We start from the raw sequence: 25,410 nt of genomic DNA, 5'->3' as shown, positions 1-25,410 counted from the left end.
CCTGCCCAGGAGATGCTCTGGGAGGAGTGGAGAGGTGGTTGGAAAGGAGGTGGCTTGCTGTCCTCCTCCAGACAAGCCCCTGAGCCTCAGCCATCACACTGGTGCCTTGGTGTAGCTCAGCCACCTCCGAGCCTCCCTGGGTTCCTTCCTCCACTGCTGTGGGCCTCCTTCCTGCCTGATCCCCTCAGTGATTTGCATGAATGGGGATGTGATTCCCATATTTATTGGAAATAAGGCCAATCAGAAAGCAAAGCCCTGTGACCCCTCTTGGACCCCCAGGTAAGTCACCTGCTTACCTGGAGCAGTACTTTGTCCAAATTTTAGCACCAGTTTCCCATGTGAAGCTGCCTCCTGCTCACCCCACCAGGATCAGGAGGTCTGAGGTGTACAAACCAGTTCACACTTTCCAGTTTCTGTCCCCCACCCCCAGCATCTCCAGGACTGAGACCTCTCATGTCAGGGAAGATGCAGTGAAGGGTCCCATCACAGCTGCTCAGCTGCTGTGGGTGCTGCACTAGAGAGGCTGTTTCCAGAGTATCCCAAGTGTCTAGAGTACCCAAAGCAGCGTGTGAGCAAGATACCACATATCCTGGCCAATACATTTTTTTGACCCTCTGAGTCTCTTCAAGAGCCCTTAATATACATTAACCTTACACTTTAAGTAGTTTAATTAACATATACACTTTAAGTTCTTTTATTACTTTACAGGAAGAGGCAATAGAGGGCCTAAAATGCAGCTGATTTTCCAGGACTGCCTGGTGAGCTAGGAGAGCTGGCATCAAACTCTGCAGCATCCAGCTCCAGCACACACCAGGCCCCAGGGCAGGAGCCCAGCTGGATGCAAACAGCCCTGGGGTAGAGGAACTGGAGCAGCAAAGCATGGTCACACAGCAGGAGCCCCTTTCCTAGATCCTAGAAAATCACCAAGGGAAGGCTGGGCATATCCACAAAGTGTCCAAGGCCAGGTTGGAAAGGGCTTGGAAAAACCTGACCTAATGGAAGGTGTCCCTGCACATGGCAAGGAGCTGGAATGAGATGAGCTTTAAGTTCCCTTCCAACCCAAAGCAGTTCATGATTCTGTGTTTTTTCAGCTGTGAGACACTCAAATGAAAATGTGAGGAGCGCTGTGTTTGTGCCATGGGGGTCTGACTGATGGTACCACCTCTGTGGTTCACAACCCTGTACGCAGCTGCTTGGAGACTTACTGGAAGAGGAGAGAGCTGGGGAAAACAACAGGAGGCTATTTGGAATTTTCTGCTTTGCAGGTGCTTTCTGAGAGGAGATGCACCCTCTCCCCATCAGGAGCTTCCTGGGCCACAGCTGTGGGCAGCTGCAGCACAAAACAAAATTCCCTGGCTGCAGCAGCCCAAGCTGGCCAATGTTGAATGAAGGACAGCTGTGGGGCTCGTGGGACATGGTGCTGCCCCAGCCTCGTGGCTCAGAATGCCCTACACACACAGGCAACAGTTGCTGGACAGAAATCACTGTCACTGAGGCTGGTGGGGGATTTCAGCTGGCCAAATCACTGAAAGCAAAAGGCCAATGAGAAAGGAAGCAGAAAGCACCTCCCAGATCTGCAAACTACCTCTTCACTGGCTCTGGGACACTGTCCTGTGACAAGGAGAGTGACAAAAGCCCTTTCCCAGCAGTGGGGTGAATGACAGCCCCCTTCCTAGCACCTAGGGGGACAGAGGGTTTGTTAAAAAGCTGCTGGTGAATGCAAAATCCCTGGGACACAGGCTGCTGGAACTGAAGGCTGGCAGCTCGTATCAGAAAATTATCAGCGTGAGGTGACTTGTGAAGGATCAAGGGGTACTGGGCTTGTCCCACTTCTCAGGACAGGATCACAGTGGTTTCCAGCTGGGGTTAAATGATGTGCCAAGTGTACCCAGAAACTCATGAAGCTGTTCCCAGACCATCAATCCAAAGGGAGTGCTGGAGCACAATTCCGATAGCTCCTGAGGAGCTTAAAAAATACCCCTGTCAATAGCCTAGACTGCAGAGCCAAATTAACTTTTTCTTAAAAAAAAAACCCACCTTTTGTAACAAGGAACTTGGAGGTAATGATACTGCTGGCTGGTCAAGGTAAATTTCTTGCAGGATTCAGCTGTATCCTTACTGGTCTACCCACAGAGAAAGCCTGGGCTCGGAAACCAGTGATCCCAGGCTAAAAGTCCAAAAAGGAATGGGCTAAAACTGGGCATTGGGCTTGTGCTGGAGACTTTGGCTTCATCCATGTGATAGAGATTGAGACCGTGCACACTGATCTTCTTGTGATTTTTTAATTTTTATATTTATTTTTTTGGTTAAAAACAATGAAATGAATAATATGAGGCCACACTGCAGCTTTCCAGGACAGGGATTTTATAGCACATGGCTGAGGAAGCTTTTTCACACGGGCTACAGCATGGTGTGGCTGACAGATTTGGGATGTAAATCCTGCTGAGCTCATGTTGGAGGCATGTAGAGAACATCTCTGGAGTGATTCTCTCCATAGAACACAATCCACGGAGGGAGGTATTACCTGAACTACTCCTGAGTTTCACCTCAGAGTAAACCAGCTGTGTCCTCCCTCCCAAAGGGGTCACAGAAGAACCTTTGCCCTGAAGCAGCGTGGGCAGGCAGCAAACTGACACCAGAGCAGGGAGCTGCACCACAGCTGTGCCCTTCAAATCTAGGGAACATCCTTAATGAAAAACACACACCAATGCTGCTGCTTTTGAGTACAGAACCCTTTCTGGCCACTTTGCTGATGAGAACATTGCTTGGAGTGGCAGACAATGCTCACCAGTCCACAGGCTTGTGTCTCCTCCAGTCTACACCGTGCAACACTCCCAGGGAGTGCACAAAAGCACAGGAAACCCAAGGATGCCGGAGTAGGCTGTACCTGCTCACTGACACTGTGCCAACTTCAAGTTTATGCACTTTAATCTTTAAAGAGCTCCTTGGCCATGGCCCAAACCAGCACAAAATTCCCAGGGCAGGTGGCTGCCTGAGCACAGCAGTGCTTTCCTCCAAGGGGTGGGTTCCCCCGTGGCAAAAAGGAATTTGAGGTTTTGTCAGCCTGTCTAAGAAATATCTTCTTGGAAGGCAATGTCATAGGGGCAGGCAATGCTGTTGGGGCAGTTGGGCTCAGTGCAGGGAATGTTAAGGATTGGGATAACAAGGTGTCTGTTGCAGGAGGTACAGCCACAGGCATCTCCTGCTCTGAGACCACTCTTGGAATCACGATGGTCCTTGGAAGACCCCAGCTCCAGCCTCTTGCTCCAATGGGGCATGGCTACTCAGGGGCTTATCTTGTTGAATTTTGTCTGTGATAAGGACTGTGACCCTGCTCCTACTTTGGACTCCTGTTCTAGCATTTGATGGCGTTCTTGCTGAAAAAAATGCTTAATTTCTCACTACCCCAGGAGATCTGTACAAAGTTTTTGCAGAAGAAAGGTGCTTTGTGAACACAGCTCGCTGTGCGCAGACAGCTCCGTGGAGGGGAAGTGGAGGGCCATGGATCCACATGAAAGTTGTTTTCTTCAGGAGGACAAGGGATGGAGTGTGGCCATACCTGCCGGCCTGCATTGGGGCTGGTGAAGGAGGAGCTCGCAGACCGTGCCCTGGGCTGTTCCCTCTGCCTGGCAACGTGGCAGGGACTGGCACAGAGGGGACACAACGCCTGCTGGTGAGGGACAGGTGGCTGACAGGGCAGGGCTGTTAAAGGGGGACTCTGCTGGCATGGGGGGACAGGGCTGAGGGAGGGACAGGGCTGATGGTGCAGGACAGGGGGGCGTTGGCTGACGGGGGACACCACTGACAGGGGACACTGCTGACACCATGGCTGTCAGGGGACACCACTGACAGGGGACACTGCTGACATCGGGACATGGTTGTCAGGGGTCACCACGGACAGGGGACACCGCTGACACTGGGACGTGGCTCTCAGGGGTCACCGCTGGTCATGGGGACGTGGCTGGCAGGGGGACACCAGTGACAGAAGTGCCACGACTGCCAGTGGAACAGCACTGTTGAGGGACACACTGCTGACAAGGGGGGACACGGTGGGTAGGGTACATGGCTGCAGGGTGACTTGGCTGATAGGTGGTCAGCACCGACACAGGGGACACGGCTGACAGGGTGCCAGCACTGAAACAAGGACACGGCTGACAGAAGGGACAAGGCGAAGAAGGGGACGCCGCTGGCAGGGTGACAGCACCGACACGCCAGCCCAGCGCGGGCCGCGGAACATGGCCGCCGCCCCGCTCCGCCGTGAGGGCGGGCCGTGCCCGCCGTGCCCGCCCCCGGCTCGGCGCGGCGGCGGAGCGGGGCTGGGCGGCCCCCGCCCGCGCACAGCCCCGCTGCCTCGCCATGGTGCTGCCGGGGGAGCAGGCCCGGCTCTACCGGCCGCGGCCCGAGCTGCTGCCCGCGGCCCACGTCCCCTCGCTGCCGCACTACCAGCGCCTGTACCAGCGCTCCGTGGAGGAGCCGCACGGTGAGCGGGGCCGGCGCGGCGGGGCGGCGGCTCCCCGGGCCCGCCGGGGCTGGGGGCAGCGCGGGGAGCCCTCGGCGAACCCCCGCGAGTGGGGTGCTCGGGGGGTGCCCCTGGTGTCCCCACCGATGTCACCCGCCTCGTCCCCGTGTCCCTCATCCCCCTTTCCCGCTCACCGGCTCCCGTGCCCGTTGCCTTTGCAGAATTTTGGGGGGACATCGCTAAAGAGTTCTACTGGAAGCGGCAGCACACGGGACCCTTCCTGAAGTACAACTTCGATGTGACCAAGGGGAAGATCTTCATCGAGTGGATGAAAGGAGCGACCACCAACATCTGCTACAACCTCCTGGACAGAAATGTCAATGAGAAGAAGCTTGGGGACAAAGTTGCTTTTTACTGGTAAGTTTCTGTTTTTATTGTGGTGGAGAGGTGTGTAAATAGCACAATCTAAAGTGTACAAACAGTGTCAGTTTCTACTGAGGTGAATGAAAACATAAAACCTGAGAGGGGCTAATCCTTAGATGGCTTCAGCACGTGTTTGCTTGCAGTGTCCTTGGGAGGAGCAGTGCCGGGAAGCTTCTCTGCCCTTCCCGGGAGCTCCTCTGCCTTTCCTGGGATGCACTGAAGTGCTGGAATAGCAGTGGGTGCGCCTGGCTCCCAGCTCTGCCTCTGCACTTGTACCTGCTGAGAGGTCCGAGCCGGCAGAGAGGAGCGAGGCAGGTGCCACAGCTGCCTGCTGAAGGAGGTAGATGTGGGTAGAGGCACGGGATGAGAACAGCCAACATCCGACAGCTAAAGGCTAATAAACCCCATTATCTCCCGTGTTTATGTTTTGTGGGTCTGGCGGGTTTCCACTTCTGTGGCAGAAATGTTCTCCTAATGCCTGAGTTTATATGCACTTGCACATGATTTTATATTCCTTGCACTTGAATGTGAGGTGCTTTCAGACAGACTGGCCTCTCTACCTTTGGGAAGAAAAGTTACTTCCAGCCTTATCTGAAGTATATTTCTGGTTTTTTTTTTAACAGAGTAGTTACTAGTGTTAAAATCCATGTAAATATTTATGCAAAGTAGGTTTCACTCATGATGTCCAAGCTCCAGAAGTAATGCGCCCCTGCTGAACTAGCTCAGCTGGCAGCACAGCTGTGTCCTCAGACTGAGCTCTCCTGTGTGTTTTGCTGTTTCCCTTGAGCTTGTGTTCATGTAACCTGGCTATGACTGTATGTGACAGAGCAGAAGCACAATTAAATGTACCCCACAGTAGGCATGCTATAACTCGTTGGGATATGGTGAGTCCTAGAGCAGAGCAGATGGAGGAATCTTACTGTCATTGCAATAAAAATATCAGATACTCTAAGTGATTTATTGTGCAGCTGAAGGTCTCCCTGAGTCACCTGGTGTAAAATTGACTGCGGAGCCACCCCACTGCTGAAAGGAACATGGTTATACCAATGTGGCTCTGGATGTGGCTGTAAAATTGGCTTCATAGAGTTTCTGCAGTTTCTATCCATAGCCCTTTTGCTTCAATGGAAGAATTGCACACACTGCCTGGTAGATAATCATATTGATAAGGCACAGGTGAAATGCTGGAAAGTGTTTACTTCCCTGCTAGTTAAATAGATTCTATAATTGACTCTGATATGAAATGACTGCAGCTTCTGAATGAAAACACCTTTGTAAAGTCCTGCATGTAAAGGTGTAAAGCAAACAAAGCTATTTGGCAGCCAGTGCTGGCCCTGTGCTTGGGTTTGTTGAGGGCTGGTTTCTTTGTGCACATTAATCTTTGTGTGCCAGTGAGGCTGCCCACAGTTTTAATTTGGGCTTGGTGAGCGTTTTTCTTGTTGGTTATTCTGGGAACCTTTGTGGGGGTATTTGTGATGCTGAGGAAAGCTTGGGGTGGATATGGAAATGGTGGGTGGCTGTCAGTCGTGGTGTTCACAGTGCTAAAAAATAAAGTCTCTCTTCCTCCTAAGCAGAGCAGTTTCCCCTGACTGTTTTGGGACAAACACTCCAAGTGTGGCTCTGTCACAAGTGACCAGGCACTCTAGTGTGGAGCTGGCAGCTGGTGGGAGCAATGGAAGAGGCACACTGTGACAAACCTGTGGCACTAAGGACTTGGGAAAGCAAGGCTGAGGGTTGCAGCTCATAGAATTACTCCTCTCTGGGCACGTGGTTTTATTCAAAACAAAAACAATAACTAATTGCTCTCGTCCTCTCACATTTTGTGTTGTAACTCTCTGGAATGAGCCTGGCTCCCTAAAACACTTGAGACTTATCTCACTGTATGAAAGGTCAAAAAAGAAATTAAAGCCTCTGAAAGGTGAAGAGTTTTTTTTTTATTTTTAAACACCCAAGCCACCAAATTGCATCTAAGAAAGTCTGTAGCCTGCTAGATGGGAAAGGTGCTGAACTTACACCAAGGTTTGGTTGAATGCCCAGCTCTGAGAGCTCTGAAACGATACAGGACCATGGTCTTTGCTTTCAGAGAGGAGGAGATTAGGGAAAAGTTGAATAATGTTTGGAGACATTGCTGAGTGTCCCTGAGATGCAATGTGTCCTTACAAAACTCAGAACTGCTGGCTGTGGCTGTCTCCAGTCTTGCTTGGGAAGGAGTGAGCAGCTCATCAGTGTTTGTTAGGGCCAAGCTGCACTAAAGGTTCCTGCACCACCAGCAGTCCAGGACTGCCCAGATTGGCTCCACTCAGAGGGTCTAATCCCAAACCACATGGAATTGCATTTTCAGCACAAAGAGCAGTGCATGGGATTGCCTAATGCTGCAGAACTTGTACATAGGTGGTGTTTGCTGTCGTGGTGCTGTCCTCACCGTGCTGTTAGGACTGTGTAGTTCCAAATGGCCATCCAGAGTTGGTGGGAAACATGGATTTTTTCTTGTTGCCTGCTTCACTAGGATATCTGGGGCTGCTTGCGAACATTACAAATGTTTCTGGTTTTTCTGCTTCTGATTCCTGTTTCTCTGCTTGGTATTGCCGATGTGGCCTAAAAAGGGAACAGAAGCTCCAGGAAATGCTTCTGATGAAGTGCTGCCCTCAAAAGTCGAATCTCTTTCATAATGGTGTGTAAAGGCTGAGGTCAGTAGCAGTGGTTGCTGTGCAGGTGGGTACCTGTGGTGACTCTCGTGGGCTTTGCAGGGGAAACGGGCTGGACCAGCTACTGGGACATTAAGGGGACTTGCAGCAGTGCTGAGGACTTCATGAGGGGTGGTTAATTAGGGCAGGAGCACAGTATTCCTTCACCCTGCTGTAGACGTGCCTAAGTCACTTGGACAGCCCTTAGTTCTGTGCTGAAGTGTCTGTTAATTATCTCATAGAAACTTCAGCCTGGGCAGCCTCAGGAGGTAAAAATATGACCATGAGGGAATTAAAAAAAAACACCACCTACTGCAAAACTCTCTAATTAGACCCTGGGGTGTGAAAGTACTTGGATGAGGCCTGTTCTATGTGTGTAGCCTGTGCCTCTGTTTCTCAAACCAGTTACCCCAGCGACAGTGCTGGTACTGCCTGGTGGGACCAGGGACAGGGGCAGGAGGTAGAGCTTTGTTTTTAGAGTCGCTCTGGCCAAGGAGATGGGGCTTGGCCAGTGCTCCTGGCTTCTGCCATCTCTGGGAGAATGTATGCATCTTCTGCTTTTTGTATATTGGTATATGACATTACACATCTAGAAAGGAGCAATAAAGATAGTAAAGGCTGCCAGAGCTCGCTGGAACTTTGTTTAACAAAGTAATAAGTGCCTATGGTTCCTCTTCTATAGGTCTACAACAAACAGAACATGCAAATACAAAATTAGGAGGTGTGGTTTGTTTGGTTTGGGTTTCTTTATATGATTTGATTTTAAAGTGTAACCATGGATTTAGGACCTTGTAGCCTTGAGGTTTCTTCCAATAAAACTATATAAGAAGAAAGCAAACAACTATGAGAGCATGTTTAAAAAAAAATAAAGGAGATGTACAAACCAGCCTCAGACATCTGTCATATGCACAGATGCTGTGGCAGAAGATGCTGGCTGTTAACATCAAGCCTTTCCAAGGGCTTCATTTGAGGCAGCTTCTGCATGATGCAGTTGGCTCTGCTGCTCCCACTGGCTTCAGGATTTTGGATCATCCTGTGTCAAACTGACCATTCAATTCTTTGGTAACTTCCTGGATGACTTGTTATCCCTCGAGTGATGCAGCCTCTTTCAAGGCTCTTCTGGTGATGAGAGCACATTCTTGAATCACAGTTTGTTTAAAGAACAAAATTCGCCCCTGGGAAGGTTCCTTTTACTGATGCACATTTGCAGGTGTGTGCGTGGTTTGGTTCATGCCCACAGCACTACCCAGGCTCAGCACAGCTCCTTTCCTGATGGGGATTCTCCATGGGAAAAGGGAGAATCTCCATGGGAAAAGGGGTGGCCCCTCTCAGCCCTTTCTGAGGTGCCTCCCCAGCAATCCATGTCATCTCCCTGTTGCGTATGCAGAGGGATAGATTGCTGGTTTTGGCAGATATCAATTATTTTGGAAGCACTGCTGAACAGTATAATGCTCTGCTTCTTGAAATCAGGCACATTATGTGCACCTAAAATAGATAATCAATTATATTGAATGTATTAGTATTTTATGAAGCTATAAATATTGTACCTTCTTCAAGGGCAATGCTAGTTGTAGATTTCATTACAGAAAGTGTAGCTCTTTTCTGGTGGGCTTTGAAAACTGCCAGTGTGGGAGAGGCTGACAAAACTGGGAGCTTCAGACAGCATTTCTCATCCTCCAAAAGGGAATATCCCTGCGTTGTGGGGATGACTGAGCTGCGTGGGTAGTGCAGGAGTGGGGGTGGGGGAACATCAATAGAAGCAGAGTGTGGGGAGTAGTGTAGTACCTCAGGCATGTCCAAGTCATGTGCTTTCCTGCCTTCTTTCAAATTTTTCCTCTTGCAGTTCTGGGCAGTCACCAAGCAGTGTGGTTAGCACTGTGTGGTAGTGCAAGCAGCCACTGTGTTTGGACACTCGTGAATTAAGTCCAGGCTGGGACAGGAGGGACTCATAGCTTCTCCCCAGTTGTAGCTCCCTGACTTTTCTCCATAGGTGGATGGACTCTCTAACTTTGGCTGTGGGCTGTTTGGAGCAAGGTCATGACGGGTTTAAAATTAACTGATTTCATGTAACTGCTCTGAATTCCCTACTGTAGGTTGCAGATGAGATACAAAGACGATGCTGCTCCAGGGCAGCATGGTGATGCCTGCTTAAGGGTTTGAGGTTGTCAGTTTGGCCTGAGGGGCAGGGAAACAAAGGAATAATGGTCTAAAACTTGTTATCAAGAGCTCTGCGTGTGCTGAGACCCATTTTCTCCTGTCATATCTTGAGTTCTTGTGTCCCAAGTGTTTCTGTTGTACTCACGTGCTGCATCTTCTGTTCTGTTTATTACTGGTGAAATCTCCAAGGTAGTTCCCAGGTGAGCAGTTGTGCCAAAGGGATGAAATAAATATCTGAGAACAGCAAACTGCCTGCTTCAGGCATGTGTGGAGTGTGCTTTCCTGGATGCTGTGAGTCAGCATGTTGAGCATTGTGGTGCTCAGGCACTTGGCATGCTCACAGTCACTGGAAGTTGTTTTTCCATTCCAAGGACTGACTTGAAAGCAGAACTTGACTCATCCCTGTCAGGTACACTCGCTGGCTTGCAGGGAGATGCTGGGAAGGGTGATTAGTTTGATGCTTTGGAGATCTCAAGGCCCATTCCTGCTTTGCAGAGCCTCTTCCATCCCAGCATGTCAGGCAGGGCAGGAGCAGGGAGGGGGCAAGTGCTCTCAGCCTCGTGCTGTTCTGCTCTGCAGTGCAAGGAAGGAAAGGGACAGCTGTTAAAGGTTGGTGACCACTTGATTACCCAGTGCCTGTGGTCTCCTGTGGCTTTGCCCATTTAGAAGCATTCCTCCATAGGAAGGCATTCCACATTATTGAAGATTTTCTCTGGAAGTAGTTTTTTACTGAGCTCAAATAACACATAATCCTGCTCCTGGAGACAGAGTAGGATTTTTTTTCTCTGTTAAGTCAGATCTGTTAAGAGAGAAGGCACTCAGGTAGCACTTGGGTGGTTGTTCTGAGGTAGAGCAGTTGAGGACAGAGATTATTTAACCTGCCCTGCCTGGGAGAGCAGCTCAGCTGCCTTGAATCAGGGGAGCAGCTTTCATTTGAGTTTTGTTGGACCTGTTTGTTTCCAGCCTTTTGCTCAGAAACCATTGGTAGCTGCTACTGGCAGGGATACAGCATCCATCCATATAAATACAAGGGATTATCCAGGAAGTATTGGACCAGATAAACAAGTGGGATGTCTGTAAGTACCCAGGATTAGATGGCATGTGCCCCAGATAGGGGCAGGAACTTGAATGTGGAATTGCAGAGCTGCTGGCCAGGGTATACTGGTGGTATTTACAAAAGGCTGCAGTGCCAAGGGCTGGGAGGTTGCCAGTCCTCCTTTGCCCAGAGAGGACAATGGAGAGGGTCCTGGGAACCAGTAAATATGACTTGTATCCCTGGGGGTGCAGTGGAACAGGGTCACTGGCAGAGGTGGTGGAGCTGTGGCAGACGGCCGGAGCGCGAGGCCGGTGGCACTGAACGCACAGAGATTTTCAGACCACCTTTGGGAGGTTTCTCACAAAAGGTTGTTCAAGAAAATAATTCAAGTGTGCCTGGAAGAACAGTATTTTTATGGAGCTAGTGTAGCCTTGCCCTTTACTTCCTCACTTTCAGGGGACACTCTTCAGGGTCAGCAGCAGGACTGCCAAGGGCAGTGTTGAAACAGAATCACTGGTGGTGGCCAGGCTCACATGCTCCAGAAGCAGCATCTCCTGCTGCTGGTGCTCCTGGAGGCCAAATATCAGCCGTGGTTCTGACCCAACATGGTACTTTAGTGTGAGAGGCTCTTGGCTGATGTGCTGTGAGCCCAAGTGCAATGCTGCTGTGTAAATGACACTAGTGACAGCTTTTCTGTTCTTATTTGGTACTTTTTCCTCATACTCCTCATTGCTCTGACTGCTCTCTGCATTCAGCATGAGGGATTTAATAACTCATGCTGAATCTAGTGGCATACCTGAAAATGTTGGTTTATACCCTGTGCAATGCTGCCTTTCTGCATGATTCTGGGGGTGTGGCTATTAAAATAACTACCTGGGGCAGTATGAGGGGTGGGTGTGTGCAGATAATGGAACTGGGTTTTCTCATGTCTGTGAAACTTTTGTTCTGCTGGCAGCTATTACAGCCAGCTGGATATGTTTTAAAAATACTTGGTTGCTTTAGGGAAGGGTCCTGTGGTTGTGCAGTGATGGCACATTGCAAATATTGGCTGGAGATTTGAAACTTACAGTGGATAAATGGAGTTCATGGACAGAGAGGATGGTTAACTTCTGTATGGATCCAGGACACGGAAGATCAGAGCCTTCAGTTTGCTCATTGGACTAGAAAACCTGATTATTTTAGCTGTGTGAATGGCTTGTGTGTTCTTCCTTGGCACCCTGGTGTGAATGGAGCAGCAGTGGACATGGACTCTAGCTACACATGGGTGAGACTTGCTCCAAGTAGGGGACAAAATGCTCAGGCTTTGCCAGAAGAGGTGTGAGTGGGTGCTCATTCAAAGTGTGGCATTTTTCTGGTGGGTTGCTGCACTTGCTGTGCCTGGTGGACTCTCTGTGCCCAGAGCTCCTGGGCTGAAGTGTCAATGGCCAGTGGTTTCACAAGAGCTCTCACCTCCCCCCTTTTGGAGCAGGGTTTCAGTTCTCTGTTTGCATTTCTGCGCATCACTTGGAAATGTCGAAATGAGGTGTGGTAAGAAATTGTGAGCCCTGGCAGTTTGCCATTAATACATTTTCATACATGTCACCTCCCTTCTTCAGGGGAATCCCTCAAGGAAGTTGAGGGCCTTCCTGTTTGCTTTGTCACACCTGGCTACCTGATAGTGCCCAGAGAAACTGTGGCTGTCCCATTGCTGGGAGTGGGCAAGACCAGGCTGGATGGAGCTTGTAGCAAGCTGGTCTAGTGGAAGGTGTCCATGCCCATGGGACCAGATTGTCTTTAAGGTCTCTTCCAACCCAGACCATTAATTTTATGATTCATTCAGTGATAGTGAAGCATGTTTTCCATTCCTTTTGCCACTGACCATCTTCTAAGAGATGTTCCTTAAGTGACATTCCAGCAGTTGACACCTGGCCTCCACCTCTGGAGGTTTATGATATCCACCAAAAATCTGATTAAAAGCTTAATTTCCTACCGTGCCCTTCATGGATATTTTTTGAGCCTCTATTAAAATTGCCTTGCCTGGCTTTCTGTGTTTCTAGAAGCTCTTCAAAATTTGGCAGAATGTTCCCACCAGAGATGCATCTATTTCCCAAAATGGGGCATTTCTCTGGAGCAGGCGGCTTGTTGATTATTTTACTTACAGAAGCTTCATCCAGGGTCTGTTCAACAGCCCAACTGTAAATTGTTTAAAGAAGCAATCAGCTGTTTTGTACTGAATATAAGCCCTACTCCCACTGGACTGGTAAAAGTAGTCCATGCTCCTTTGAAACCCCAAGTGATGGTAAACATTAAAAATGTTTCCTCTCATGTCAAACTCGCATGTTCTTGCAGCATTCAGTGGGTCTGGCTGGTGGCAAGTGTTGGCTGAGGGCATGAGTCTTGCACATGACTGTGGGATTCCTTAAAATCAGAGGGTTTTGGGCACATTGCAAAAGGCAGGTCTCAGAGACAGCAGGATGGTGATTAGAGCTAAGCAGCAGCTATAAGATTTGCCAGCAGAAAAATTATACAAGTAGAAAGAAAGGACAAATAGAACAATAGTCTGTGTATTAGCACTTGGGTAGAATAACTCCCTAAGTTGCAGAAAAGTATATCTGGTGAGATATTAGGAAAATCTAAGCTTAATAATGGAGCTCTGTGCATTGTATCTTGAGGCTTACAAGCAAGTATTGTATTCAAAATAAGCATTGTTTTAACTAAAGATACGTGTGCTTATAGTGATTGGATAGAACTACTGTCAATATGCTTTTGCTTTGTGTGACTGGTCAAAAAGTTTATAAAGTAAGTTGTAACATTAAGTTCTTGGTCTGTTGCCTGGATGTGAGCTGCTGGCATCTTCCCATTGTCATAACCATGTAGTGAGACTGATGCTGAAAAATAAACAGCTCGAGACGCGTTCCACAGCAGTCCCATCCCATTCGTGACTTGTATATGGCCCCTGGCCGGCGATACATGACCTCTGTTGCCACCTTATATTATTATTTTGTTTGTTAAAAAGTAATTAAAATTTGCTTTAAAAAACTTCTCCCCTAAAAAAAAGGCAAAAAGCTGTTTTTCTCCACTGGTTGTTCTTTTGTGTTTTAAAGTACTTCAGAAAGTAAGAGTTAGAGTTAACGCTTTTCCTCTTGACTTGGAGGTTACTCAGTATCAAACAAGTAGGAAAATCATGAAGCCACGGAGAGCAAATTCTCCTTGCTGAGCCCATCAGCACAGAGTGGCTGCTGACATGTGGTCTGTATGACTTGTAAAATGACTTAGCTTGTCAAATGAGTCAGGGTGAGAGTGCATTTCCCTTGAAGAGGGATTTCCTGGCTCTGTCAATCCTGTCTCCCCCAAAACTGTTCCCCTGGAGTGTTCTGGCTCTCAGGTGTGAGCTCAGAGTGTACAAATCCATGGCACTGAGTTCACTTGCCCATGTCGGCTGATGAACCAGCAGCACTGGGAGGTGTTGATTCCTTTAGAGATGTCTGAGCATCCCACTGCCTAAAGGAAGGGGTTTGAAGTAGATTTTGGGCCATAGCCTGGTGTGAGTGGGATAACTGGAGAGAATTTTGGCAGGTTCATAAATAAAGAGTGGTTTTGGAGCAGTGTCCACCTCCAGCTGGGCTCTGTGGTGGAGGATCGCTCAGGGTATGGCAGAGTGAACAGTGGTTGGGCTGCACAAGATAAATATTATTTCTTTAGATGCATCTGGTATTTGTTCAGCTTCTGAAAGGCTGCAGATACAAAGAGCAGCTGAGAATGTGTTTCATGGGAAGGAAGGACAGAAAGATGGATTTATATATCTATATATTTATAACTATGCAGGGTGTTAGGTGTTTGCTTTGTAGGTTGCATGTCCATATGGCTGTTTTTAAAGGTGAGTAGAGGATTGATTCCTATTCCTTGGTTAAAGAGCAAATGCTGACCCAGTATCCCTGTAGAAATAAGCTCAGTTTTGGCTGTTCTGTGAAATAGATAGTGCCTGTTTTGGAGTCAGTAGGGCTGGAGGGGATGGGCCTGGGGCTGAGCACAGAACATTGTTCCCTGCAGAGCACAGGGCTCCTGCTTTGGCACAGCTGATTTGGGTTCCTTAACAGCAATAGGATCCCGTTCATGCTGGATACATTGTCAGCTTTAAGTTGGGATGGTTTGGCTCAGAGATGGATTGGAGAGCAGAGCTCTGTTAGGCCCTACCTAAGTGTGTGGAGGACACTGGAGAGAAAAACAGATTGATGGTTTTAATGCAGTTGTCAGAGTCAACTGTGTGGATTTAGGAAATGATGGTAAGATCCTTTTTTTCCTCTGGCTTTCTGTTCCCAGGTTTTCTCAACAATGTTCTCTCAGTGCTGCCAAATATTTCTGAACACACTGGGAAAACCTTTTCACCAGCCCCTCCCAAGCTGAGCTCTCTCATTATGCAACTTCTTCTTTCTTGCTCTGTGTTGTGATGCAAGAGGATTTAAGCATGGTGATGGTGGGGTTGAGCTTTCTGGAAACCTGCTGCTCAAGAAACCTCAGGCTTCCCAGAACTCCTTTGGGAATTCTATATTTCTGCAATGGGAGATGGTGACATTAAGCATGGGCAGGGCTGGGCAGTCTGCCCCATTATTATGAAATGTTCTCATGGAGGTTTATTGCAGACCTGCTGCAGACCCATCTGTTTGTGCAGTTAAGAGCATTTCCATATTGAACAATCCATGCAAATACCATTGTTTTTTTTTCTGATGAAAGGGTGTCTTTTTCTGATTATCTTGCACAGCTGCTCTCCCCAAACTTCATGTTTCAATGTAATCTATTTTCTCAAACACATTTAAAAGGCTGTCTTTACTTAGGTGCCAAAGTGCCATTCCTCTCTCAAATGGCATAAGCAAGGCTGTGGCGTAGGGAGAAATCCTTTTTTTTTTTTTTAAATTATGGCTGCTGTTGTTCCTGAGAAACCAAGATGTGTCTGGGCAGAGCCTTTTCAGGCAGCAGTTTTTGGGGCTGGCCTAAGAACAGCCCAGGCTAGGTCTAGGTCGTGGCAGGAGTGTGTGAGCAGCTGACACCACGGTGGCCGAGCACGCCGGGGGCTCTGGCTGCCCATGCGGCTCACACGTGAGCACATTCCCCACATGGCAGGAGCCTGGCTGGCCCAGCCCTGCCTGGCATTTTGGCTGCTCTAATTCTGGAGGTGGAACGGATCAGGGAGTCCAAGAGCCCTCCTGGACGCCACTGGTGACCTTGCACGTGAAGAGCTGTCAGCACAGCAGGAAAATTCCTTCCTTTACCTTGTACCCTGCTCTGGGAACAGGCTGCTGGTGAAGCAGGAGCTGGAGATCTCTCATGCTGCATTTGGTTCCATGTTTAGAAGGGATTTTGGGCTCTGAGCATGTTTTAGTTTAGATGAAACAGAGATGTTCTAGGGTGGACATGCCCACATTCCCCATCTCTGCTCTACTGGAGTCACAGAATCACACAATTAACTACATTGGAAAAGACCTTTGAGATGATTGAGCCTCTCTGTGGTTCCCCACTGTGCAAATTGTTCCTGTGACATGGCATCACCTGATTAAGGCTTCTTTCCTTCTTAAAACTCCTTTTCCAAGCTGGGAATCAGTGTTTTCTTTAGGGTGCTTTCCAGTTGGTAATATGCAGAACCTTTGTCCTGTATTAAGAAAAAATGCTCCATGGGCTGCCATCACATCTCTGCCAGTCAGAAAATGAGACCTGGTAGCATTGAGGTGGTTTGCTGTGCTCTGAAAATTTACCTTTCAGGTGCCTCCTGCTTGTGCTTGGTAACTTTGGGTTACTGCTTTTACTCACAGAATGGTTTGGGTTGGAAGAGACCTTAAAGGTCATCTTGTTCCACCCCCCTGCCATGGGCAGGGACACCTTCCACTATCCCAGGGTGCTCTAAACCCTGTCCAGCCTGGCCTTGGACACTCCTGGGGATGGGCAGCCCCAGCTTCTCTGGGCACCCTGTGCCAGGGCCTCAGCACCCTCACAGGGAAGAATTTCTTACCAATATAGAATCTAAACCTATTCTCTTTCAGTTTAAAGCCATTGTTTTCAAAAAGGGAGAGTGAGTGATGTGTTCACAGGAGCTTAGAGGAGAAACTTATATTATCTGCAGCCCCTTTGGTTCTCAGTGGGAGCATTTCCAGGGATCAGAGAGGCTTTGGCTTTGTCCTTAGCTTGGTTTGGTCTGTGATTCTCTGTTTCTGACTGTACAGATCTGCAGATGGTCTGGCAGATCTTGAAAACTTCTAACACTTCACTTGCTTGGTTCATTTCCTCTTCTATACATCACCTTCTCTGTGGTGTTGTAGCCCTTGTAAACCACAATTATCATCTTGAATTCCTTTGAAAAGTGTAATTGCCACTGATGCAACCCGTGCTTCCTGCTGCTCTGTGCCAATGCCAGGAGAGCTTTCCCTAGGGAGTCAGTCATCTGTTACTCAAACAATTAATGCAAATAACTTTTCTTTAGAAATGTGGTGAAACAGAAGAACCAAATTGTTGGTGATTCATTTGCAGGTCAGCTTTGCTTGGTCTGTTTGGGTCTGTTTGCTCTGGGAAGTGTGTGTCCCCATGGCCTTTGAGTCCCTGTGCCTCCTGTGTGTTTGTCACCCTCCAGCTGAGATGGGCTCAGCTCACTTGGTTAGGTGATGGGTGGGTGAAGCAGACCATGCTTTGGAAAGTCCTGTAGTCAGCTGTGGTGCTTGGCAGAGCACAGTAATTTCTTAACTTGCTTTGGTGCAAATATCCAGCAGAGCATCAGGGAACAGCATCCCTCTGCCACGCTGCTGCTCCCCATCCCTGACTGCTCCACAGGGTCAGTGCTTCAGCTGATGGGACTCTGCAGAAATGCTTGCCTGCTCCTACAAACCACCTTCCCTACTACACTGTGTATGTACAGCAGTAAATCACTTGCTCACCTGCGTGGTGGCTCTAACAGGGAAGCTTAACCTTGATTTGCTCCCAGGGCATCAGGTGAAACAGCTCTGTGGCTCTGCACCTCCAAGGTCAAACTCCCAGCTGAGCAGGCAGTCTCTGAGCCCCCTGTAAGTGTGGCAGTGCCACAGAGGTGACAAGTGTTCAGCTTTCCCACCTGGTGTGTTCTTCCTCCCCTGTCCGTGTGACTTCTCCATGAATTGTTCCCTGCTCAGACACTGGCAGGGTCTGTGCCGTGGGGATTTGTGTGTCACAGTGTCTGCTCTGAAGTGGGGAGCTCCTTGGATTAACTGCTGGCAGAAGGGAGCAGGAGGGTAGGAGCTCTGCAGAACTGGGCTGCCTTTCATATGTTGACAGGGATCTGTTTTGAGCAGGGGTGGGCACTGCCATCCTGCACACTGCAGTGGTGGTGGTCCCTGGTGCCAGGGGTGTCTGGCAAGGATTGGCTGCAGGCAGGTACAAAACTCTCCTCTTTGCAGGAAAGCTGACTTCTTCAACAAATCCCAATTTCTAGGAGAAGATCTGCCTTAGAGGGCCTCCAGTTGTGCATCTATGTGTTGTGTCGAAGAATTTGCATTTACTGAGTCAGCCAGTGGTTCAGTGGAGATCTTAGAATCAGACTGGTTTGGGTTGGAAGGCACCTTAGAGGTCACCTAGTTCTACTCTCTGCCATGGGCAGGGACACCTTCTACTATCCCAGGCTACTCCAAGCCCTGTCCAGCCTGGCCTTGGACACTCCCAGGGATCCAGGGGCAGCCACAGCTGCTCTGGGCACCCTGTGCCAAGGCCTGCCCACCCTCACAGGGAAGAATTTCTTCCTTATGTATTCCATATGGCCAGATTTTTCTTTCTCCAGCTGAGCATTCACACAACATGCAGTATGTAAAACACAGGCTTCTCAAGTGCTAAAAGTCTGAAATGCATTCCTGCCATGAGCCAGATGACGCTGTAAATTTTTGGATTACAGTTGTTAAATGTAGGACTTGGTTTGAAGATGAAAAAAATGGCAGACTCACTATGCTTCACCATGTATTTCATTTAATGATGTATCTGGGATGTTTGGGGAGCTGAGAATTGGATTTTTCTTTCAGGAGGAACCTTGCTGTTAGAGCACAGATTGCATATGAACAATTGCAGCAGTGGTGCTGCCAACTATTTTCACCAATAGATCTTAATAAAATATGTATTTGGGGAGCGTTGGATTTGGTGGGGTTAGAACTGCAGAGATGAGTTCTGCGGCGCTGTTTTCAGAAGAGTGAGGTTTATTTTTGAAGTTTTATTTCTTTTTCAGTTGAATTTGGACACAGGAGCCCATGTGAGATGCTCGGAGCTGACAGCTCTTGCTTATGTTAGAAGGGCACCTTTGGGAAGATGCTGCTGGCAGAACTTGGATTCCATGAGTTTACAGGCTCTGTTTTCATGCAGGGAGTACTCAATAGCATGCAAGTGGGCATTCCTTTAAGTGCCCTGTCTAAAATCCATCATTCACTGGGCTTTTGTGCCAGAGCAGAGGCCCAAGAAGGCTGAGTGCTGCTGTAGCCTGCTGAGTACAGCTGTGGGCACTCCAGACTATTTTCAGAGGCAGGGAGATGTAAAGCAATTCTTGGGAGACTGCTCGAGGCCTTGGCTGGAGATGCATTGAAAGGAGGCATCTTGTCTTGTAGAAACAAGGACATGATTTGTTTCCCATTAAACAAAAGGTTTTTTTAAAATCTGAAGCCTAAGGTTTGCCCTGCTGGTGGTAGGGGAGCTGTTTTGAAGTCACGCAAATGGATGGAAAGGACTTTGAAAACCCCCTGAAAATCCGTGCAAAAGTTTTAACTTCTCTTTGACTCTGCTCTGTGCTTTTCCTGCAGTGCCTTATGCAAGAGGCCTTAGTGCCAGCCTTCAGGACGGGCCTGGGTACATTCCTTGGCCTGAGTGTCCCTCCGAAATGCTGCCAAGGAGGAGGACCTGGCGTGTTGGAGATGTGCCTCCCTTGTGCAGGGAGAGCAGGAATGCCGAGCGGTGCCTCGTGCGTGTGGCTCAGGGCAGCTCTGTGTCCCTCATGGGCGCCGTGTGCAGGGCTGCTCCCCTGGGAACCCGCAGCTTGGCTGACCTGCCTGCCTCTCCCCTTGGCTGCTCAGCCCCTGTCAGAATCTGTGGGTAGTGGTGATTCCGAGATTGTAGAAAGTCTCTGTCTTTCTGCCCCGTTGCCAAAGAAGAAGCCATAATTCATCTGTGCTGTTTCCAAGGTTGTTTATTTTTGCTTATCTATAACAAGTTCTGCTGCCCTGCCGCAGCTCTGTCCTGAGGGCAGTGTGCGGGGCTCTGCCCCTCAGTGGGATGGTATAAACATTATATACCAGAAATTACGTGTATTATATTTGCAATAATGTGCCAATATCTATCATCTACGTTGAACAGTGTGTCTCTAGCGTAAACCAATAGAAAAATGCCAACATCACTAAGAACATGGAGGTAAGGAAGAAGAAGGAGGAAGAACAGGATCAGGCTCACTTTCTTCCATTTTAGAATTCCTTACCCCCCTGTACAAAGTAAAACCCCCCTGTACAGGTGTTAAAACCCCCCTGTAAAATACTAAAAAATTTTCCCCTCTAATTTGTGACTACTTTTACTATACCATCTAACTCTCTGTGACCGCTTGTTCCACCTTCAAAGTTGGTAATTCATTCCATGGTTCAAACTCAAGATCACAGCTGTTTTCAGCTGCTTGCCAGGGTCTGAAATGCTTCTGACCAAGGCCTGGAACCTCTAAAAATGTCTGAGGGACATTTTGGGTTCCGACAAGCCCCCACATAGCACGCAGGGCCCTGGGCAGCCTGTGCTGCTCTTTCTCCTAATGTGTTCCTCTCTTAGGCAAGGCTGTAATTAGATCCTGTGCTGGGCCAGAGCGCGACAAAGGGACATCCTTCCTGCCCTGTTTGTTGAGCTGGGGCTGGCTTGCACAGGGCCTGCCTGTGGTACCCACCCGATCCCAGTGATCTTCAGTGAGGGATTAGTGGGCTGGGATGCTCCAGCTTGCATTTGGAAGCATTCTAATTGTCTTTTAAGGCTCGTGGCTGAGGGGAGAGCTGCACACACAGTCATCCTGTACATCTGGACACAAGCAGGTTTGCACAGCACCAGCCTTGATGTAGGTGCACCAAGGAAAACCTGGATGGTGAGGGAAGGCAGTCAGTGTGCAGCCAGACACAGCAGAAGCAGATGCTGTTCCTGTGAGCCAGATCAGTTACAGCTGCTCAGCCCAGCACTGGAATCAGCTCTTGCATCTTTGACCTCAAGTAACAGGATGAAAAAGGAAACTGATTTCCTGGTTTCTCTTTCCTAGCTGAGAGTTCTGCTGTAAGGGACCTTGACTAATAGTTTCACATGTCATCTTGCTCAAAGTGATGCTTCTGGCTGTGATGGGAAAAGGAGAGGAAAATGCTGGGATGTCAAGGCTGAGCCGCCTGCCTTGGACACTAGTTCATGTTCCCACACTTTGCTTTAGCTTTGTATTGCACTTTGAAGGGGCCAAACTTGCATAAAATATCAAGCATGGAATTACCTTCCAGCAGCCAGTGGTGGGAAGATTCCCTGTCCTGTGTCAGTGCAGGTATCTATGGTCCCAGTTGCTGCAGAGCACTGTGGAAGCCAGGAGTGTAATTGGGTATCAAGAGGGATAAGGCAAGTGTGTAAGCAGCAATCCACAAATGATGATCCAGGTGTATCCACCAGTTTTGGAACCCCTGTTCTACATGGGGCAGGAGCAGAGCTTGTATCAGTGAGGCTCTCCCAGCTCCTGTGGCTTCTCTGCCAGGACCATGTCTGCCATTGGAGCGTGTGGTCACTGTTGTGCTGGCACAGAATGGCATGATTTATAGCATTACATGAGAAATTAAGGTGTTGCTTTATGCATTTCTGCATCCTAAAAGCCTTCCTGCTGTTTGTGTTGCTGGGGGAAGTGGTTGGTTTTTGCTAGAATTCCATATTTAGTTTTGGAGTGCTCTGTTTGACGTGTTGAATAGGTGAAGTTTCTGTTTCAGAGCTGGGCAGAGCCTGGCTGCAATGCTGAGGGAACACGTGGTGTGGAGGTGCTTCCTGGCCTCTCCCCAGCACCAGTGGCACTTTTCCTTTGGCTGCACACACTAAGGGGACACTTTTCCAGAAGCACTGGCAGCTGAGAGTGATGTGATACCCCTATTCATCTATGGATCGAGAGTTTCTGTGCTGGCTGCCTTGGAGGGACTCTGTGTCCTTCCAAAGTGTAGGAGACTGCTGTTTCCCCACTGTGAAGTCATGTCAAATTCTTTATGGATCTCCTGATACTTTGGGAGTGCCACCTGATTTACATGGCTGAAGTGTTGAGTCACATTAAAATTTACTTCAGTAGCAAGTCATTTCCCTGGGGATGTGCCATTCCTGTCCCTTGGCTCTCCTTCCCATCAGAGTCTGGGCTGCAGGAGCCTGGAGTTGGTTCACAGAGGAGCACAGGGAGAATAAGGCAGAGCAGGAATGACAGGGAACGAACATACATGAGTGTATTTATGTATGACCTTGGAAAACAAGACAGGCATTCCATCACAGCCCATCAGATGTCAGGTGTTTGGGGGCTGGTTGTTGCTGCATGATGGGCTGTGTTTCATGCTGAGATATCTGCAGGCACAGTGAGCACCCAGGAGAGAGGGAGCCATGCCATAAATCCCAGAGTGCTCCTGAGCCTGTGCACTCTTAGCTTTGGTTCTTTGTTGAGCTTTGGATTCTTCTTGCCTCTCTGAAAGTGCTGGTATTTCCATTTCACACATTCAGTTGCTTTCAGTAGTGATCTACACAGGGCTGGGCACACTGGACTTAATTTTCCTACTATTACAGAACTTTAATCCAGAATTGGATTTCTGGAGTTTGGTTACTCTATGCTCGGAAGGGCAGGTGAGGACATATTTGTTGGCCAGAGCAGCTTTCAGTGTCACTCTTACCTTGTACTTCTGCACAGTGACAAAGATTATCTTGCTTTTCCAGGGAAGGGAATGAACCTGGGGATTCCACGAAGATCACCTACCGTGAGCTGCTGCACAAAGTTTGCCAGTTTGCCAATGTCCTCCGCAGCCAAGGTACACAGCTGGGGCAACAGGAGCACTGGATACTGGGGAGGCATTTGGCCAAGGGTTTGGAGACTGGGGTCACTGCTTGTGTGATTGCCAGTCTGTTGAGTAATTCTCATCAATTTGTTCTGCAATGCACAGATTCATTCCTGGCTCTGTCTGTGAAAACTGACCAGTGCTGGTCATATCAGCTGTACAAGGAAGAAATCAGTGCTCAAAGCTTCATGCTCTGGGGTTTTCCAACAAGCAGTGGGCTCTGGTTACTTTCCTGCTTCCTTCAGGGAGGCAGATGAGAACATGGATTGCTAGTCATCATCTGTCAAGAGCCATAGTGCTCAAAAGGCAAAACCCAAGGCTGCTTCAACTCCAGCTGAAGCTGTATTGTGTGCATATAAATGTAGAATTAAAGGAATTGATTTATTTCTATGTCCTGTGCTTTTGCCATTTAACGTGTTCATTTTGACAAATGCCATGTTGACTTTCCCTCCCCAGGGGTGCAGAAAGGAGACCGGGTTTCCATCTACCTGCCAATGATCCTGGAGCTCGTTGTAGCCATGCTCGCCTGTGCCAGGATTGGAGCTCTGCACTCTGTTGTGGTAGGGACAAGCTCTTTGTGGTGCTCTTGGTGCTGAGCTCTGAGGAGAGCAGCTCTTGGTTTTGGGAGAGGAGCTGGAAAGATGAGTGCTGACCATGAGGTGGATGGAAGCTCAGTTAAGATGCTGCCGTTTCCCTGCATTAACTGTGCAATGAGCTCCTTTGGCTCTCTCCATCGGTGCCTGGTGGTGAATCATTTGCCTTGGGTGAACAGCACAGAGCTGTGGGTGTGGGGCTGGGTTTCTGTGTGTCCCTGCTGACTGCTGTGTGCTCTCTGGCAGTTTGCAGGTTTCTCTGCAGAATCCCTTTGCGAGCGGATCCTTGACTGCGGTTGCTCTCTCCTCATCACGGCAGGTAAAACAAACGTCTGAGCAACTCTCTTCCTGTTGCCTGGCTGAAAGATCTTTATTTTAAAAGCCTGGAAGTGGAAGAGAGAAAACCAGTGCCTCAGCTGAGCGTCCCAAAGCGGGTCCAGTGCTGTAGCTGTTTCCCACTCCAAACGTGGTGAAGCCTCTAAGCAGTCCCTGTTTGTCCTGTAAAGCTGGATGTCACCAGCTGCTAATAGAATGTTTCCAAAAACTTCTCATCCATGATTCTCCTGAAAGTCAGCCAGATATTTGCAAGATGTATCATGAGGGAGGCCTAATGTAAGAATTCCCACCCTTCCCAGTTGTAATGACATTTCTGCTGCAGCTCTCAGCCTTATAAAGCAAAGGATCAAGAGTGTGGTAGTAGTTGTATGTAAGCCCACTGCATTTCCCAGTTTTGTTTTTTCCAAAAGTGCAAGAAATAGTGTTTTTATTAATTCCCATGGCATGAAAAGTACCCATTAAACTGCAGTCCTTGTTCTTGATGCATTGGATTATTTTCCACTGAGTATTCCCAAGAGATTTGCCAGGTCATAGTGGGACCTCACCCAGAGAAGAAATTCCCCCATGTCTTTTGGCATCTGTTTCTCTGGGCTAAAAGTGTGCATTAGGAGAGCTTTCCCATCAGCTGTTTGTGTGCTTCCTCTCACACTAGTGCATGAGTCTGCTCTGCCCCCCTGAAACTGCGTGTTGCTCCAGCTGTCCCAGGCTGCCTTGGCTGGGAAACCCTTCTGATGTTTCCCTCACCATTTTGCAGATGCCTTTTATCGAGGGGACAAACTGGTCAACTTGAAGCAGATTGCAGACGAAGCCGTCCGGAAATGTATAGACAAGTAAGTTTGGATTTCCTTGTAGAAAAGGGCATTGCTGCCAGAATCTGCTCCTGCACAAGTGGGAGTTGTCATAGGTGGGCAGACTCTGCAGCAGGTCTGACACAAACACTCATCAGATGTTACAGAAAGGGAAATAATCCTGGTGAAATGACTTTGCCAAGTTTACAGGCACAGCATCTGTGTAGCTTGTGGGAGACTGAACGTGGGTTTGTGTGTTAGATCAAACATGGAAATTCAGGGCAGATAGTCTGCACGTTAGAAATTCAAACTCTTTAAGAAAACATAAGTCTTTATGTCTGTAAAAATAGGTACCTGGGAGGACAGAAATGATCCTGCAGCTGGAAATGAACTGGGGGAGACTGTGTTGATACCCTGAACAGGGTTGAAGGGAAATAGAATCATTCTGTCAGTGTTCTCTAGGCTGTCTTTTCCCTCATAAGGAGGCAAACACCTACACCTTTCCTTGATGTATAATCAGGCTTTGGAAGCCTTTCTTCCCTCTGAGACAGTCAGTGATGCCTAGGGGTTGGAGCAGCCACTAACATCTCCTGGTAGGAAGGTTTGTTCCTGGTCACAAGAAGGCAAATTTGGGATTTGTAGGGAATTTGCACAGCAGTGTCCTGGGAGAGAGACTTGTGAGACCCCCACACTTCCAGGAATCACACGTGATTATTCCCCAGTAAGCTGTGCACAGACTGTTCCTGCTCTCCAAGCTGGTCCTGTGGCTGGTGTCCTTGGCAGTTCATGGTGTACCATGGAGTTTGCATGGCAGCAAATGCTCCAGCTCAACAAAAGGAGCTCCAGTCCCCTGCCCTGCCTCCACTGCTGCCTGTGAGTCCCAGGGAGGACTGGCTCAGCCCCTG

The 25,410-nt window shown here is 48.7% G+C and overlaps 1 protein-coding gene across 2 annotated transcripts in view; it reads left to right on the top strand.

Moving 5' to 3' along the window:
• Positions 1–4,297: 4,297 nt before the first annotated feature.
• ACSS2 (acyl-CoA synthetase short chain family member 2) overlaps positions 4,298–25,410 on the top strand; it is a 32,544-nt gene continuing 11,431 nt past the window's right edge. The window contains exons 1-6 of one of the 2 annotated variants that reach the window (XM_030288436.4): positions 4,298–4,480; positions 4,681–4,876; positions 22,670–22,761; positions 23,245–23,348; positions 23,628–23,700; positions 24,472–24,547. In XM_030288436.4, the coding sequence (XP_030144296.1) occupies positions 4,357–4,480; positions 4,681–4,876; positions 22,670–22,761; positions 23,245–23,348; positions 23,628–23,700; positions 24,472–24,547 (665 nt within the window). In that variant the 5' untranslated portion in view covers positions 4,298–4,356. The remainder of the gene's footprint in view (positions 4,481–4,680; positions 4,877–22,669; positions 22,762–23,244; positions 23,349–23,627; positions 23,701–24,471; positions 24,548–25,410) is intronic. The other variant, XM_030288437.4, reaches the window with a different exon arrangement.

This window comes from Taeniopygia guttata, chromosome 20 (assembly GCF_048771995.1).
Source record: "Taeniopygia guttata chromosome 20, bTaeGut7.mat, whole genome shotgun sequence".
In the NCBI taxonomy this organism is placed as follows: Eukaryota; Metazoa; Chordata; class Aves; order Passeriformes; family Estrildidae; genus Taeniopygia; species Taeniopygia guttata.
The sequence above is the reverse complement of the archived record's forward strand: the minus strand, read 5'-3'. Positions and strand labels throughout refer to the sequence as shown.